The sequence below is a fragment of the Chinchilla lanigera genome, unplaced genomic scaffold, assembly GCF_000276665.1.
Source record: "Chinchilla lanigera isolate Chin_1 unplaced genomic scaffold, ChiLan1.0 scaffold00128, whole genome shotgun sequence".
NCBI classification, from domain to species: domain Eukaryota; kingdom Metazoa; phylum Chordata; class Mammalia; order Rodentia; family Chinchillidae; genus Chinchilla; species Chinchilla lanigera.
In genome coordinates this window covers 892,746-911,680 of record NW_004955529.1, presented here as the reverse complement: position 1 = coordinate 911,680, position 18,935 = coordinate 892,746, and the positions used below count along the sequence as shown (strand labels likewise).

The 18,935-nt window shown below is 33.5% G+C and overlaps 1 protein-coding gene across 1 annotated transcript in view; it reads left to right on the top strand.

Moving 5' to 3' along the window:
- The window catches only part of Brwd3 (bromodomain and WD repeat domain containing 3), a 157,801-nt gene that overhangs the window by 80,579 nt on the left and 58,287 nt on the right, over positions 1-18,935 (top strand). The window contains exons 9-12 of the mRNA XM_005410071.2: positions 11,743-11,843; positions 12,636-12,706; positions 13,844-13,944; positions 16,009-16,049. Of these exons, the coding sequence (XP_005410128.1) occupies positions 11,743-11,843; positions 12,636-12,706; positions 13,844-13,944; positions 16,009-16,049 (314 nt within the window). The remainder of the gene's footprint in view (positions 1-11,742; positions 11,844-12,635; positions 12,707-13,843; positions 13,945-16,008; positions 16,050-18,935) is intronic.

Here is an 18,935-nt window from a genome sequence, read left to right as displayed (position 1 = left end):
GGCTCAGTGACCGTAGCATCGGTCTGTTTGCTCTCTCGGGCATTGTGCCCATACGTTCAGCATCTCTCCTTGTGCACTTCATATCGTGTACCCATATAGAATTTTACATGTTGTTAAAATCACATAGGTTTAAGAGTATAGAAAGTATTTAAGAGCATGTGAACTGTTTATAAAAGTGTGGGAAAGGTTAATAAGAGAGTGGAAAGGTTTATAGGAGTGTGGGAAGGGTTTGTAAAGGCTTAATGTATATATAAATAATAAAATAAATGCAATGCCTCTACTTCGTGGATTTTCACCTATCCCGGTGGTGTCTGGAACGTAACTCACACGATAGGTGAGGGATCACTGCATATGTATATATTTTTTTTCTTTTCTTTTTTTTGAGATAGGGTTTCACTATGAAGTTTGGGCTGGCCTTGAACTCACTTTGTAGCCCAGGCTGGCCTCAAACTCATGGTGATCCTCTAGGCTCGGCCTCCAAGTGCTGGGATTATAGGCGTGCGCCACCATGCTTGGCAACCATTTATGTTTGTGATCAAGTAAAACACAATAATTAGCCAGTGCTTTGTGTTTTGAGTGACATAATATTTGCTGTATAACTCTTCAACAACATCTACTCCACATATGATTTTGTTGTGAAAAATTACCATCTTAGGCCTCAGTTTTGTTGACGTTTCTCTGTCAGTTTTTCTGTCAGGGTGCAATGTTGACATCAGCAATTCTAGTTTGCTTTTCTTGGTCATATACGAGGCCAGTGTTATATATTTCTGAAATCCTAAGTTTTTAATATGTAATTTTCTGTTTTGAAATTACAACATTTCATTGGGAATTTCTGCTTTCTTCTTGCATATAGTTCCTACACTGGTCAACTTGTGCTCTGTTAGCAAATGTAGCATCAGTTGGAAAGTGGTGAGTCAATTGGCAAATGTCACTTTCTGATTATTTTGGAAGATGTGAGCAACAAGGCTGTTCACATCATTTGGTTCATTACTGTACAAATAAAGACCTGCTGGCTGATTTCCATGATAAATTTCTAAATTGAAAGCATCTAACGGCATACATTTGTTATCTTTCTGAGATATGGTTTCACTACGTAGTTCAGGCTGGCCTTCAACTCACTTTATAGCCCAGGCTGTCCTCAAACTCTCCAACAATCCTCCTGCCTCAGCCTCCTGAGTGCTGAGATTACAGGCATGCGCCGCTACACCCGGCTAGCACATATTTTTTTTTTTTGGTTTTTTCTCCGGTACCGGGAACCGAACTCACGACCTCGCGCTTGCCAGGCAGGCGCTTTTGCCGCTGAGCTAAATCCCCAGCCCCTTAGCACATATATTTTTATACCATAATTTGAAGTCTTTTTGGGCATACACGGGCTAAAGCTCTAGGGACCAGGTTTTCCACATGCCATTGCTCTGAATTGGGCTACTTCTACAAGAAAAATTAAAAGAATACTTTCCAAAAAACAAATCCTAATTGGGTGTGGTGGCACATGCCTGTAATCCCAGTACTTGGGAAGGTGAGGCAGAAGGATTGCTGTGAGTTAGAGGCCAGCCTGGGCTACAAAGTAGGTTGAAGGCCAGCCTGGACTGTATAGTGAGACCCTGTCTTAAAAAGACAAAAACAAACAAATACATAAATAAATAAAATTACTAAATGCAAGAAATTCAGCAGTGAGTATTTCATGAGTAAAACTCACCTGTTGCTGCTTTGGAGTTCCTGTACACATCTTATCTTTTGTCTCCCAAGTGGGTGAATGCACAGATAAGGTCTTGCTTTTCCTAGGTACAGCTACTGGGAGAAACACCCATATACCATTATGGCAAATTATGTTTGCAGAACAGCAGAATGGTATGGGTGTCTTTTACCCCCTACAATACTCAGGATTTTACATGCAAAAAATACTACACAGAGCATTATGTGGGTAAAAATTTCAATCTGACGTTTTTGCACAGATGTACATCCCTTACTGTTCACTGTACCAAGTGAACACAAAAATTTTTTCCCATATCTCTCAGACACAGCTACTGAGATGGACAGCTGGCACTCATTATGCTAAAGTACACAATTTCATTAGAAAAGTATGGAATGCTTTATGGTAACCCACAATAATGGCCCAAGGGATCTGTATAACCATTTTGGAGGTATGGCCAGTTTTACTATATACTTATTACCTAACTAGGGAAAAGGGATATCATTCCATTTTCTGATATCCTGTCCAATCTTTTTGAGAATACTATAGTTTTCATTACAGAGGTCTTTTACTTTCTTGGTTAGGTTAATTCCTAAGTATTTGATTTTTCTTGATGTTATTGTAAAAGTTATTGTTTCCCTAATTTCTCTCTTGGGGGATTTGTTACTGGTGTAGAAGGCTACTGAGTTTTAGGTGTTGACTTTGTAGCCTGCTGTGCTACTGAATTTTGTTATTCATTATAAGAATCTTTTGGTAGAGATTTTTGTTCACTTCTGTGTATAGGATCATGTCATTTATAGATAATAATTTGACTTCTTCCTTTCCTATCCATAGTCTTTTTATTTCTTTCTCTTATCTAATTGCTCTGGTTAATGTTTCAAGAGTTCTATTGAAAAAGAGTGGTGGCAGTTGTCATCCTTTTCTTGTTTCTGGCTTTAGAGGGAAAGTGTTCAGCATCTCTCTCTTTAGTATGATGTTGATCATTGGATTGTCATAGATGGTTTTTATCAGACTGTGGTAAGGAACTTCTATTCCTGTTTTGTTCTGGGTTTTTGTCACGAGTGGATGTTGTATTTTTTCTGCATCTACTTAGATGATCATGCATGTGTTTTTTTGAGGGGGTAATCTTTGCTTCTGTTTATATTGTGTATTACATTTACTGATTTGTGTATGTTGAACCATCCCTGCATCCCTGGAATGAATCCTACTTAATCATGACATACAATGATTTTCATCTTTTGCTGCATTCTGTTTGCTCATACCTTGATGAGGATTTTTGCATCTACATTAATTAAAGAGTTTGGTCTGTAGTTCTCTTTTTTTTGTTCAATGAGTTTTTTTCCAGTTTTGGAATCAGGGTAAAATTTGCTTCCAGGAATGACTTTGAGAGTACTGCTTCCCTTTCAATCTCATTAAAAATTTGAGGAGTATTGGTATTAGATCTTCTCTGAAGTTCTTGTAGAATATGGCAGTGAGTCTCTTCTTGGTTCAGCTCAGATAGTTCATATGAACCTAGGAATTTACCAATTTCTGAATTTTCCTTATTTTAATACAGGCTCTCAAAGTAGCTACTGATAATGTGGATTTTAGCAGAATTCATTGTGATTTCACCTTTTATGTTTCTAATTTCTTGGTTTTGGTTCATTTTTTCATTTCATAAGTTTGGTTAAGAGTTTTTCTATTTTTTAAATCTTTTGAAGAACCAACTCTTTGATTCATTGATTTTTTTGTATGCATTTTTTTAGTCTTAATTTCACTAATTTCTATTCTGACCTTTGTAATTTCTTCCTCAGATTAGCTTTGGGTTTGGATTGGGCTTATTTTTCTTGGGTACAGTATTGAGATGCTTTACTACGGTATTTATTTGGGCCTGCTGTTTTTCTCATGTCATTCATAGCTATAAGTTTCCCTTGCAGAACTGTGTTCATTGTGTCCCATAAGTACTGTTGTACTGGTCTTATCATAATTCTCTGAACTGTCTTATTCCTTAATTTTCTCAGATTCATTGATTATTCAATGATGTGTTGTTTAATTTCCAAATGTTTGCATAACTTCTCTGGTGCCATTGATTTCTAGTTTCATTGCACTATGATCTGATAATATGCATGTGATAATTTTGATTGTTTTGTATTTACTAAAGTATGTTTTATTTTGTAGTATTTGGTCTGTTTTGAAGAAAGTCCCATGTACAACTGAACAGAATGTATATTCTTTTTTTGGGTGGAACACTCTGTAGATATGTATTAAGTGTACTTTTTTGAAGTTTTGGTTCTATTCTGACATTTCTTGGATGATTTTTTTTCTTAGTTGATCTGTCCATTTGTGACAGTGGGGTATTGAGGTCCCCATTACATTTGCATAGGTGTTTATCTGATTTTTTATATCCATTACTGTTTATTTTATGATTTTTGTGTGGTGGTATTTGGTGCATATATGCTTACGAATGTTAACTCTTCCTGTTGAATTGTTGTGTTAACCAATATGTAGTGAGCTTCAATGCCTCTTCTTATCAATCCTAGAGAGAAATGCATTTTGTCTGAATTTAGGATAGCAAGTCTAATTCTCATCCTTTGACTTTTAAAATGTGATTTTTTAAATTGTATTTCATGTGTACTGCATATTGTGTTTTGTTTCTTGATCCATTCTGCCATCTCTGTCATTTGACTGGGTAATTGAGTCCATTCACTTTGAAAGTTATTAGGGATATTGACTTACTGCTGTAATTGCATTAATTCTTTATTGCTAATTTCCTTATTTTTTTCCCATTTCTGTAGATTCTCATCAACCAGCTATATTCATTGTTTTTGACCATTTGCCAAATTGTTGGCTTTGTTGTCTATTTCTAGTATTTCTAGGATATCTGTGACAATTTTTTGTTATGCTGTTTTGGTAGTCATGAATTCCTTGTAGTGCTAATTGTCATAGACGTCTCTGTCAATTTTAAAGGAAAGTTTTGCAGGAGATATAAATTGTTGAAAGTTGTCATCTTTTAGGGCTTGAAACAGTTTAATCCAAGCCCTCCTGGCCTTTAAGCTTTGTATAAAAAGTCTGTGGTGACTAATTTTTATATGGTTCTTTTCCTTTCTCTAATGGCTTTTCACAATCTGCCTCTGTGATGGACTTCTGAGAGTATAATGTAACACTGAGAGGTTCTCTTTTAATCATGGATATTTTGGTTTCTGTATGACTCACTTATGTCTGTGTTTCCTTATATTTGTTATGTTTTCTGCCATTAATTTTGTGAACAGCTTTTTAATGCCTTTTGTGATGTCTTGAAGGCGAGGATAAAGTATCAGATCTAGAAGACAGGAATGCAACCAGCAACCAGGAAAAGAAAGATGTCTTAAATATCGTAAGAGACCATGAAAAATCCATCCAACAGCTACAGGATGAAGCAAGGAGGATGAGGCAGGAGGATCACTGTGAGTTCGAGACCAGCCTGGGCTACAAAGTGAGCTCAAGGCCAGCCTGAACTGCATAGTGAAACCCTGTCTCAAAAAAAAATCAATTAATTAATCAATGAAGCATGTAGAACTTCAAATAACCACAACCAAAGTAAGTCCACACCAAGGCATATAATAATCAGGATTCCAGAAATTCAGCAAAAAACAAAATTTTATTCAATCTACAGTGCATCCTTTCAATAGAGTTTCTAACCTCCTGCATTTTTGTTTGGATCTGTTTCATTGATTCTGTATCTTGCCTATGTTTGGCATTCATGGTTTCTATCATTTTCTTGAACTCCTCTATTTGTTTATCTGTATCTGTTTATTGTCTTTTATTTTTGCTGCCATTTCTTTTTGAACCTTAGAGATTATTTTTTTATGGCCTCTTTTTTTTTTTATTTCTGCTATTGTTTCAGAAAGTTCTATTTGTTGGCTTCTGATTTACTCTCACTCTTTGTGTTCTGGACTTGTCCTGATTGGGATTGCATTTTGCTTTTTCATCTTCTCATTTTCTGTTTTATTTTGTTCTTTTGTGATGATGGTTTTAGATTTCTAATGTTAGATAGCCTTATCACTGACATCAAGGATTTCTGAGGAGGTATCTGTTCCTGAGGATGTCTCCTATAGCTCGCACCATCATCACTTCTCTTGCCAGCACCACACTCCTCTCGCTAGTACCATTATGTTCCTCTCACTGGCAAGCTGTTCCAGGGCAATGGAGGAAGCACAGAGCGTGGACCTACCCTCCACTCAATAGCACCGCCATTCAGGGGTAACAGACGAAGTGCAGAGCACGAATCTACATTCCTCTCTAGTCCTCTTGCCAGCACTGCTGTCCCAGGGACAATGGTGGGAAGGCAGTGTGCAGATTCGCTCTCTGCTCACAGGCACCCAGGGCAATAGAGGAAGTGGAGAGCACAGACAGACTCACACTCCACCTACTAGCACCACTGTCCAGGGGACAATGGAGAAAGGGCAGCGTATGTTCTTACACTCCACACGTAGGTGCCACCACCCCAAGACAATGGAGGAAGCACAGAGCACAGACCCACATTCTGCTGTCACCGCCTTCTTGGACACAATCCATATTTTTTAACTTCCTTTTGATGTTAATCTATTTCCTTTAAAAATTGGTAGAACAGATAGCTGAAAATGTGTTCAGATGCAGTGTGAGAAATTTCATTTATGTCACTTGTGTTTGTGAAGAAGGAAAAAATTTCTAAGTGCCTTATGACCACATTAATACTTTTAAGATATAAACAATTCTAATTTGAATATTGACATATTTTGTGGTAACATTTATTTCAAGATATTATCCAATCAGAATTAGTATATATGTGTAGTTTTATATTAAGGTTTTTTTATTTTCAGTGATTTCTTATCTCAATTTGATATTTGACATACAATAAATTTGAGTATCTTAAATACTTGTTCATCTAGTGTTTTTACCAAATATTTGTAGTGAAAGTCCTGGATATAGCTAATAGACCCTTTATTTAATAAATCTAAGTGGCCTGATATTTTGTCTTATTTGTATTGAGAGTCAGAGAGAGGACCCTTCTAAAACTTACACTTTGGTCAAGGAGACAACTTTTGGAGACCATTTTCTGACTTTTTAATGTTATTTTAATACTATATCATCTGTTTATGGGGTTGTAGCAAGAACTTGGTTCACTGTGTATGAGATTTGAAAATTCTCCCATCATGGTTTTGATCAATTGAAATTACTTCATAGATTTTGATTTTATTCTTATTGGGTTAATAATTTTTAGTTATTGTGGGCTGATCAGGCCTGCAATCTCCCAAACAAGTGGATAGTGAAGGCTTAAATAAATGAGACAATTGAAATGATTTTAGGGCTCTAGGAGGGTTTATCTCTCTTGGAATATTTAAGATTTTTCAGATTAAAAGACTGGGTTAAGATCCAGACTTTCCTGGGCAGCCTGTGTTTATTAGGTTTTTAAACAAAGGAGGGAAATACTAAAGGAAACTCAGGAATGTGGGCAGGACATGGGAATCCCTTAAAGGACTGCTCCAAGTAATACTTTATGTTAATTTAGGAGAACTATGTTATCTCTAGGAAGGCCTTTACTGCCGGAGTGAGATATCTGTACCTATAGCCTCCTTTTAGATAATTGGGCTTGGAGCCAAATGTCTTTAGCTGTGGCCTTATCTTATCCTTTGAGGCCTCATGGTTTCACCTACCATTACAGGCCTCAGTAAGGACCAGTGACTGACAAATAAACATGGAAAGCCAATTGGTTAATATTAAATCCTGCTCAGAGCTGCTACATAGTGGGCTTCATCATTTTGCCACTGTTATATCTAATTGGTAATTTTTGTCATTTGGAGATATACTCATGTAACATAAGAATGGCTATTTGATTATACTGAAAAGTGCTTATCATATAGTTTGATTCGTTTGCTGCTTTTTCTTATTTTGTTTACATCTTGGAGTTCCTTGTACATGCATGAACCTCTTTTGTCACACTCTTTCCCTTAGTTATCATTTAGTTTCATGGCTTTGAGTTTCATCTGTGAATTGATGACGTTCAAACATATTCCCATTTTTGACATACCTGTTACCTGTAGACTTGTTTACTCAAATGTGTACTATAATTGTTAGATAGATATCTACTAGGAATTTTAAAGTCAACTTATTAAAAATTGAATTTATCTTTCTTGCCCAGATCTGTTCCTCCCAAAGTTTTCTTTATATGTGTTAGCTTTCTGTCAGTATAATAAAGTATCTGAGATAGGGTATTTGTGTAGAAAGGTGGTTTATTTTTCTCATAGTTTTGAGGGTAATGTTCAGTGGCATAGTCCAGTCTCAATAGCTATTCTTTGCCAGTATCACTTCATGGTAAAAATAGCAGGGGCAAGAGTGTATCAGATCAAGCAGTTGCATCCTGGCCAAATTATGTGTGAGTTAAAATCCTGTATCACTCAAAAGGAAATCAGGACAAACAGGTCCCATTCCCTTTAGAGCATATTCCCTAATAGATTCTTAAGGACTTTGTACTAGGCATTCACTCAGAAAAGTTCTACCACCTTCTGATATCACCCTGGGAAGAAAACTTTAACATACTAACTTTTGTGGGATATTCAACATCCAAATCATAGCACAATCTACGCAAATGACAATTGGATCCCTCTAATTGTTCAGGATAATCATCCCTAACTGTTGTCTTTCTCCTCATGTCTAATTCTCTCAGCTAGTCATGTTGGTGCTATATTCAAATTATTTACATGATAAATCATGACAAATTCTCATGATTACCATCATTAATGTCCTATTTTAAGCCACTGTCATCTCTGGCCTTCATTATTCAGTTTTCTAGCTACTCTTTCTGTTTTTTTCCCTCTCTTTTCCCTGCCCCAGTACAGCCTCTGCCCAGCAGCAAGTTGGTTTTAAAGTGGATGTTAAATCATGTTGCTAATATTCAGAATGTTCGGGGGCTGGGGATTTAGCTCAGCGGCACAGCGCCTGCCCAGCAAGCGCAAGTTCGTGAGTTCCATCCCCGGTACCGGAAAAAAAAAACAAAAAACAAAACAAAACAAAACAAAAACAAAAAAAACCCCAAAAAACAAAACAAACAAACAGAATGTTCAGTGGCTTGCAATTTCAGAATTAAAACCAATCTACAATGATTATGAAGCAAACATTTTTTTATGACATTGTCTCCAACTACTCAATTCCCCTATCCACTCTGCTTTAGCTGTCATCATCTTTTCTTTTTTTTAAATAAATTTGGTCTCGATGCTGTCTGTCTCTAGAATGGTATTCACAGAAAATCAGATGGCTGTTCTCTCACTTTTTAAGTACCTTGTACAAATGCCACTCTCTCAAGAAGACCTCTGACCACTTTACCTCTATATTTATAACTATAATAGTCTCAGCACTCTATCACCCCTTTTTGGTTTCATTGTTCCATAATAATAGTTATCATGTGGCATTCTATATACATTATTTGTTAATTGTATATTAATATAATTAATGGTATATTGTCTTTCTAGTTTCTTAAGTTTATTTTCTTGTTATGAAATTGAAATAAAATGGTGTGTTATATATTATATGGTGGTTACCTCTGAATGGTGAAATTATATGTTGCTTTTATTTTTCTATATTTTTTAAATTTTTTGTTTTATATATATATATATTTATGTCAGAAATATATACTTCGCAAAACAATCTTTAACATGATTTTTCATTTAAAATAGTCCAAGTGAGGTACATTAATGTATGTGATCTGCTTTTCTGATCGAACAAGCAATTTAAGTGTAATAGAGGAATGAATGTTTCTTCAAACTTAATACACTTATACTATTTCATAATTAATTTTCTCATTCCTATAGTTCAGAGATTAGCAATCAACTGTTTGGATGGTAAATATTTTAGACTTTGAAGGCTGTGCAATCTCTGTAATAATAGTTTAACTCTATTCTTGTGCAAAAGCAGCCACAAACAGCCAGTTGGATTTTAGTTGGGGGCCATAATTTGTAGATTCTTTCTGTAGACTTTGAAATGCAAGATTCTTTATCACAGGAATGAAAATATGTATAGGCATGCTACCTAAGTCCTGATCTCTTTACCATACACCAATTATGAACAGATAACATTAATGAATATAGTATTTGAGTACATTTCTATAGTCTTTCTGTGTTTAGAAATAAGAAGACTAATTAGAAGGCTTAGAATATCTATAATGAATATTTGATTTATTTCAATATGTATTCTAATTCTATGTATCTTAATTCATAAATATCGTCTCAATGGAAAATATTCACTATATCCATTTGAGACTATAAAAACTCCACAGTATACCAGAGACTCTGCTCTCACCTTAAGCTTTTTCCTGATTCCTGGGCATCAGGAATCCTTTGGCATTTCGTTCCTCTGTGATTCTCTTCTGAGGACCATCAAAATGTTGACAATTCATAGGCTGAGAAGCCTATATGATAAAAGCAAGTCTGTTAAATTGGCAATTTAAGTATATTTTTTCTTTATCTATTTTTTTCTGAGAATATATAAACAAATATTTGACCTATTGTAATTTATTGATGAAAATGGTTTAAATTTTATTTATAAACTTTTGAATTTTTTTTCAATTTTTATTTTTTATTAGTACATGTTTGCATTACATAATGATTACATTCCTTGTGGGAATTTGTACATGTACACAACACATCTCCATTCTTTTCTGATCTCCATCCGTCTCTTCCCTCCTCTCTCCCTCCATCTCTCAGTCCTTTCCCATTTATAAAAGAGCTATCTCCTTATTTCTTATTATCTACTTTTATTTTACTATTTATGTATATATTGGGATTCTCATTTAAGAGGAACCATGTGATACTTAAACTTGTATGTCTTATTTCATTTAACATTATAGTGTCAAGGTGCATCCACTTTCCTACAAATGATTTAACTTTTTCCTTTTTATGGCAGAATAGTATTCCACCATACATAAACATCACACTTTCTTTATCCAGGCTTCTCTTGATGTTTGTAATAGGCTTATTCCAAGATGTAGCTGTTATGTATTATACTGCTATTACCATGATTATGCATATAATATGTAATATGTGTCTTCAACTCTTTTGAGAAGATACTTAGAAAATAGTGGGGTTGAATGAAATTTCTACTTTCATTTTTTTAAGGTATCTGCATACTGATTTTCGTCGTGATTGTACAGGTTTACATTCTCACCAACAATGTTGAAGCATTCCTTTTTTACCCACAGCCTCATCAACTTTTGTTATTATTTGATTTCTTGATAGTGGCCATTCTTTCTGCAATAAGATGGAATCTCAGTGTTGTTTTACTTTGCATTTCTCTAATGGCCAGAGATGTTGAACATTTTTTCATGTGTTTATTGGCCATTTGTACTTCTTCTGAGAAGTGTCTATTTCAGCTGCCATTTTTTGATGGGTTCTTTTATTTAGGTGTCCAGTTGTTTGAGTTCTTTAGATCTAGATGTTTTAAAAGAATAAAATTAAAGCCATACTTCTTTGAAGCTTATGTTTGAAATATTAAATTTCAAATACTTAAATGTTACCTATTCATTGGTTTGAGATTTACTTTTAATGCTATTTCCATGTAAGTTTTAAAATATTCCAGATGTGTAGAAGCATATAATTAGCACAGTTTGTATGGCTTAACTAGTAATGAAAATGTGAGTTTATTCTTTAGTAAAAGTGATTAAAATATTCTTAAAGTATCATGAAATTATTTTAAAATTTTTATTTTTTAGTACTAAAATATTTTATCCTAACTTCAACTACAATTTTTAAAAAATTGATTTTAAAAATAAGAGAAGGAAAACACATTAACAAACAGACAACCATTTATAAAATAGCAAAAGAATAATACAAACAATACAGAGCAATTACAATTTTTAACAGTTTTTGATATTTTAAATTGTTATAAAGCACTCATTAATCTAGAAAATTAGAATAACCAATCCTTTGAAACTGAAATCCTTAAGTTAATATATTTAATGTGTAATGTGTATTTATTAAAGTGATTATAATTTGAAAACATGCTATGTTTGAACTTTGTTTCAATATGAAAATCTTATATTTGAATCAGACTTCTTTTTTTTTAAGTTTTGTCCATCAACTAAAGGAACAACAAGATACCTCACTTCTACTGGTGCTGATGGAACAATCTGTTTCTGGCAATGGCATGTGAAAACAATGAAGTTTAGGTATGTTTAAAAGAATTTAGAATTTTTTTGAAGAGTCAAATGTATTTATTTTTATTTATTACCTTCATTCTTTTTTTGACATAGGATCTTGCTATGTCATACAGGCTGGCCTTGAACTCGCTTATATAGCCGGGCTGGCCTCAAACTTATGGCAGTCCTCCTGCCTTAGCCTCCCAAGTGCTGGGATTACAGAAGTGTGCTACCACACCCAGCTTTATTGCCTTCGTTCTTAACGCAAATTTAAATATATAGTTGTGTATACATATCCATACATACTTTAATTGATGGTTAGATCTTGTTGAAAAAACATTTGATGGATTCTTTTGAAGAGATAAATTCACATGGGAAATTTTGGTATGAGGAGTTTCATTTCTGACTTGGTAAGAACTCTGAACTTTTTATAATGGTAGTGGTAGGTAATATGGTAATATGTTTGCAAAACTGTAATAACAGTATGGATATTTATATTTTCATTTAATGGATTCTTAACCTGAATGGTGGAAATACTACTTGTTGGCATAGTGCTCATTGACAATTCCCTTTATTTTTTTCTACAATACTACTGCTAAATCTGGCTATATCCAGTAGTATGTTAAAATTCTTGCCCCAAGAGCTAACTGTGATGGTACATACCTTTAGTCCCAGCTATTGGAAATCTGAGCTGGGAGGATCACTTGATCCCAATAATTCAAGACCAGCCTGGGTAATATAGCAAGATTCCCATCTCAAAAAAGATTTTTACCCATTAGATGAGCATGATAAAAAATAAAAACATTTTTCTTTGCTCTTTAGAGATCGCCCAGTGAAATTTACTGAGAGATCCAGACCTGGAGTTCAAATATCTTGTTCATCTTTTAGTTCTGGTATGTACAAAAATTAAATGTTTTAAATCTATACATGATAATATGCTTTAATTTTAGGATGAAAAAATGTATATGCTTGAATATAAGGGAAAAACATCAAAAATGTGCAACATATGCTATACTTAGATGAACCTTTGTGGACTCTAATTAACATGTAATAATGGTTGGGTTTTAGTATTATTCACATGTTAATGCAAATGTACATTGCAGATTTTATTTTTTAAAGAAAATGCATTCCTGCTCCAAATATGTATTAACAAAAATGCACAACACCCCAAATTTAACACAAAAATTGTGCCCTAATTTTAAAGAAAATATGTAGTTATGCCTGCATGTAGAAAATGCTTTCATAGGGTGTAAACAGGGCTTTTTATATAGCTAAGAATCTTCTTTTCTTTTCTTTTAACTTGAAATTGAACTCATGACCTCATGCTTGCCAGGCAAGCACTATACTGCTGAGCTATCCTTGGCCCCTTAGCTAAGAATCTTTTTTGTTTGTTTGTTTGTTTTTCTCCAGTACAGGGAACCGAACTCACGACCTTGCGCTTGCCAGGCAGGTGCTGTGCCGCTGAGCTAAATCCCCAGCCCCTTAGCTAAACTGCTTAAACTGCATTTTTATTACTTTTCAGTGTAAAATACATAAAACTTATCACTTTAAGTATTTATAAGTGTTTGTGGCATTAAATATATTTATATTGTTGTGCATTATCACACCATCATCTCTGTAGTTTTTTCATCATCCAAAAGGCAAATGAATTTTTAGACTCAGCCACTATAGCTGTTAAAGGAATCTTATAAATACAGATCTATAATAAATACTTTTAGGACATTGTGTTTTTTCAAAAAATATAGAGAAATTAATTCAAGACTATGACCATTAGTATTAATGATCCATAAAGCTATATTATATGTGTAGTTGATAGATTTTGTTAGGTGAATGATACGGTTGCCTTAGGTATTTCTCTTGTTTTTATTGAATTTTATGTCTTTTGCTTTGAATGTTAGTATATTCTTAATAGTTAGAAGACAACCTTGAATTTCTTGAGTCATTTTTAGTAGTATATAGTTGTATACAACTAAAAAGCAATTGGAGATTTTTAAAGCTCTTTGGAACTATGTTATTGTTTAATCTTCTAGGTGGCATGTTCATTACAACAGGTAGCACTGACCATGTGATTAGAATTTATTATTTGGGTTCTGAAATCCCAGAGAAAATTGCTGAACTAGAGTCACATACGGTAAGAACTAAATGGAAAATCTGAATGTGTTGCCTTATGTTTTGACACCTCTGAAAAATTGCTTTCATTTTTTCATTACTGATCTTTACTCTTATATAACACAGTTTGGTAATAGAAGCTTTATGCAAAGATGTTTCTTTAGTAGTGACAAGTTTGAAATTCTGGATTTATGATGGTTGTGGCATGTAAGTTCTATTTCATGACTATATAGAAAAAAATATGAATGTTTTATATTCACTGTATTGCAATAATTTATGGAAGTCCTTTTTAACCTGTTGTGTTTTATTGTATGAGGTGTTTTTATATAAAATCTACATACTTATTAAAAGCCCTAAAAAATATGTCTTAAGACAAAGTATTTTTACAGAATTTATTGATCTTAGAGTGATTAGTTTTAGAATGTCACCTAAGATTTGTGGAATCCTGTACTCCTTAGATAATTGTAACAGTCTTATATACAAAGAAGTAGATGCATGACTTGGGGTGAAAGCCATTGGTGGCTAGGTGGCTAGCCATTGCTCTCTTCATCTGTTCTCACTCATGGCTGTTTTAGGAAGCTTTGAGGTACATTTATTTAGTTATATCCTTGTACAATTTTTATCCAGCTTTTCCTTCCTTTTAAAATAATTATGTACTATGGATTATGGGAATATTTTTGTGTCCACTCAGTGTTCATTTCATGTGCCTATCTCAGCTGTTTTGGAAGCAACAGAAAACACTGAGCTTTGCAAATCTTAATGTTCCTGTTCTTATTTCAGTGTGTACCTCATTCGTAATAATATTAGTGCACATCAATAGCATGCACACAGTTTCTCTGAATGGTGACTTAAAAAGTATTTATGATTTGCAAAATCAATCATGTTCTTCAAATTTGCAGTAAAATAGACTCCTGTTAGAAACCTCCTTAAAGCGGGTGAAGTAGCACATCCCTGTAATCCCAGAATTAGGGTGTTCAAGGCCGCAGGACTGTGAGATTGAAATCAGTCTAGGCTACATTGCAAGAACTTTTCTCCAAAATGAAACAAAATGCAAAAGAAAAAACTAATAATAAGAGAAAAGAAACCTTCTTCTGGGAGCTTTTAGAGTCTCTTGCTTTTTGTCCTAACATGCAAACATAATGGAACATTTTCCTTATAAAGACATACTGAACCCAGCTGAGCTTTCACCTTGCTGTCACTTATTCCTGCCTACTAAAGTCCTATAATATTATTTAAGTTGTGAAAGAGAAAATTTTAGGAAGTATTTGAAGGTCGCAGTCTGAGACCACGAAGTAGAGAAAATCCATTCATCTTTGAACGTGCCTAGGAGGTATTCTTGCAGTTGGTACCCAAGTAACGTGTATGTACAAGTTAGTCAAGTTTATTGAGAGGTAGGAGACGAGAGACTAAGTGAATGAGGAAGAATTAAGAATGAACATTATGAAGAAAATTAGACTCAGTGGTTTTATTTGTAGGGAGTCCAGCTAAGAAGAACAATGTGTAAAAAGTAAATACACCCTGTTGCAATAGGTAATGGCTGTTAGTCACTCGTTAATATGTTCTTTCAGAACATCTAAAACCAATAACTGCAATTGGCAGTCAGAGCTCTGCATTTATTTAACAGATAAATAACAGTGAAGTCATACCAACAAAATGTTAAATGAATCTAAGTAACAAATTACATGAAGAACAGGAATTGATTGTTTTCTAAAATTAAGTAAAATTAAGTTGGAAATTTCATCCAACTATTATTAAATAAGTTTTAAGGCGGTATCTTAGACTATGGTGCTCTGTTGTGGGAGACATAATAAACTAATGTCTATTCAGAACTATGCGTCTCGTGATAGGCATGATAAGATTTGCTATGTCTGGTTCATTTCAAATTACTACCTCTTTAGCTAATATATTTTTAAGACTTCATTGGTTATTCTTTTTAGAAAAGTAGAGGCTCTTTCAGGAAAATTATAGCATTAAAAAATCTACGCCATGGTGCCTTTGCATGTGTGTTTGAGGGGAAGAGTGATGTATTTTTTTTTTTTTACAAATAAATTCATTTTAACCAAAAATATTTTATTTTATGTCTTAGGACAAAGTTGTTGCTGTTCAATTCTGTAACAATGGAGACAGGTAATTGTTTCATATATATTTATATAAATAGATATTTGAAAGTTTTCTACTGTTTCCTGGAGCTGACTGCCTATACTGTAGTTATCTTATTTCTCACTATTCACATAGGTTTAAAACACTTTTCTGTCTTTGATAAGAATTTTAACCATTTCTTCTACATTCTTAAACAAGTAGTAATCTTATCTTCCAGTCATATCTACCCCTACTAATCATATTTGTCAGTTCATCCTTACTGAATGCTTCTTTTTGTTTATTTTGTTCCTTCCATTTCTTTTACCACTCACCTCAGTCAAGAATGCCATTGTTTGAACTGTGCATATCTGCCAGATAAACATTATGTTTAAAAGTCTTTAGTATTTCATCCTTTCTGTCTCTGGAATAGAATTCAAACTTTTAAACATGGCATTTCAAAAATCTTTACAATTTAAACTTACATTCTCTTCTCATGTACTATTCGCCCTATGAATTCGTAGACTCAAGCCTAAATGATTTATGTGTTGTTCGTGTCCCATTCCGTGTATAGTCCTTAAAGGGTTTTCCTTTGTGGTGCCAGGGATCAAACTAAGGGCTTCGTGTACACTAGTTAAGCACTGTACTACTGAGCCATATCCCCCACCCCCTGCCAGCTCATTCATTCCTTTAAGTTATGCATATAATTCCATGCCAGAAATGCCATTTACTACCTTCCCCTAACCACTTTTTCATCCTCTTCTATGTCTTTCCCCTCTCTTCCCCTTTGTTTACTCTGTTCTCTCATTCCCTTTTATCTAAGTCCTATCTTCTTTTTAAGGTTCATACCATATCGAAGCTCTTCCTGAGCGCTCCAGCTTTGTATATCTTGACTTCCTTTGAGTATTTGCATCAGTTATCTCTCCTGTTCATATGAGATATATTTCTGTGTCTGTAAACTCAGCTATACAGATAGCTGTGAGCTCTCTAAAATGACTGATCCCAAAAAGGTGATAATTTTTCCTGTTCTAAATTTTGACCCAGAATGGATTAAAAATTTTAACCATTTAGCTTAAGTTTGTATCTGTGTTTATAAGGACTTTATGTTGGTAACTGCTTTATTTTAAATTTGTGTTGTGCTGTGAGTGATTGCAATGATGAATTTATCTTCATTAAATGGAAGAGTGGCAAGAGTGAAACGGTGGCTTACAAAGTGATGTCTATATTAAGAATGATAAAACCTTCAAGTCAGTTTCAAGATTGATTTAACTGTATTGAGTTGTACACTTTTAAGATTTGTATGTCTGCTATTTTTTGTAATAGAAGAATAGGAATTTAAGGAGAAGCATTATTTTCTTAATTATTTGTGTCAATTAACACACCACGGTATGTATTATTTAAACTAAATACAACAATAACCTTAAAAGAATATGTGTATACATATATGTGTGTGTAGACAAGTATGTATAGAGATTTCTAACTTGCTTTTCCTGAAATAGAATCATTTTATATCAAAACTTTCCAAACACTGCACAAATAAGAAAAATAAAGTGGAACAGTCATGCTTATAGAGGAGAAAATAACCCTAAATATTTCAGAATTCGACATAAATTTCACTTCTGCTAAAGCATTCCCTGAAATAACTAGTTGTATTTCTTTGTAAATATGTGTTTGAAGAGCATTTATTTTAAGAATGCAAAAATAAATGCAGTAAATATTAGCCATGCTAAATCTGCACTAAATATAAAAAAAATTATCTATGGAAATCTAAAAAGCATATGGAAACTTCAGAATATGTAATGTGTAACATGCAGATGTTTGAAAAACCAAAGCATTAGCATTAAATTTGTTTGTAAGATAGGGCTGTAGATGATGGTACTTTTTGTTTATGCTTGAAATTCTTTGTAGTACTTATTTTTGTTATAAAATAAGTAATTCGTGCTCCTTAAAGAGATGCCAGAGAAATTTCAAATAAAATAACACTTTTTTCGTTAAGAATGAAAAGATAATGAAAAATTATAACACTCAATATTTCCAAGTGTTTTGGCAAAATATATACTTTGCTACAACTTTTCATGAATTTATAAATTGTTTAAAAATCTTTTAAGGGAAATGATTTGGCAGTACGTATCAAAAGCTTAAAAATTGTGCCTACTCTGACTCAAAAGATATGTATAGGGTTATAAAAAGAGAAGTGTAGAGATCTTAATCACAGTGTTATTTAAAGACTGGAAACTATATACTTATTAAACATTAGGAGATTAAATAAATTATGATATGATCATATAGTTAAACACTTATTAAAAGTGATGATAGTTGTTAACCATAGAAATAGTTCTGCAGAATACATTTAAGCCAGGGGAAAAAAAACTTTATATGTAGTGCAGTTCTGTTTCCTGTAGGTGAAAATTATAATTATTTATGAGTATATTTAAGTCTGAAGGAATAGAATCTAAACAGTGACAAGATTGTGGACAAATGTATATATTATATTTAAATAACACCTTTATTGAGATACAATTCACATAAAATTAAATGGGTTTTCATATATTTGTGGAGTTATGCAGCGATTACCACAGTTAATTTCAAAATAAATTTTATCACTCTTTAAGGCCTGTACCAGTGTTGGCGAACCTTTTAGAGCTTTCAGTGATACAAAGAGCCCACTGCAGCACAGTTCTCCAACCCTCCAATCCCTCTTTTCCCAGTGTGGGCAACCATTACTCTAGTTTTTGTCTTTACGTTTATTCAGGATCCATAAATATTACAATGTATATCATTATTTCTTTTTTATATTATAGAATAATGTTCTGTTGTATGGATATGTAACATTGTTTGTCCATTTATTCATTGAGAGACATTTGAGTTATTTGTACTTTTTGGTTAATGATGAGTAACCTGCCATGAATATTAATGCACATATTTTATCTGTATTTA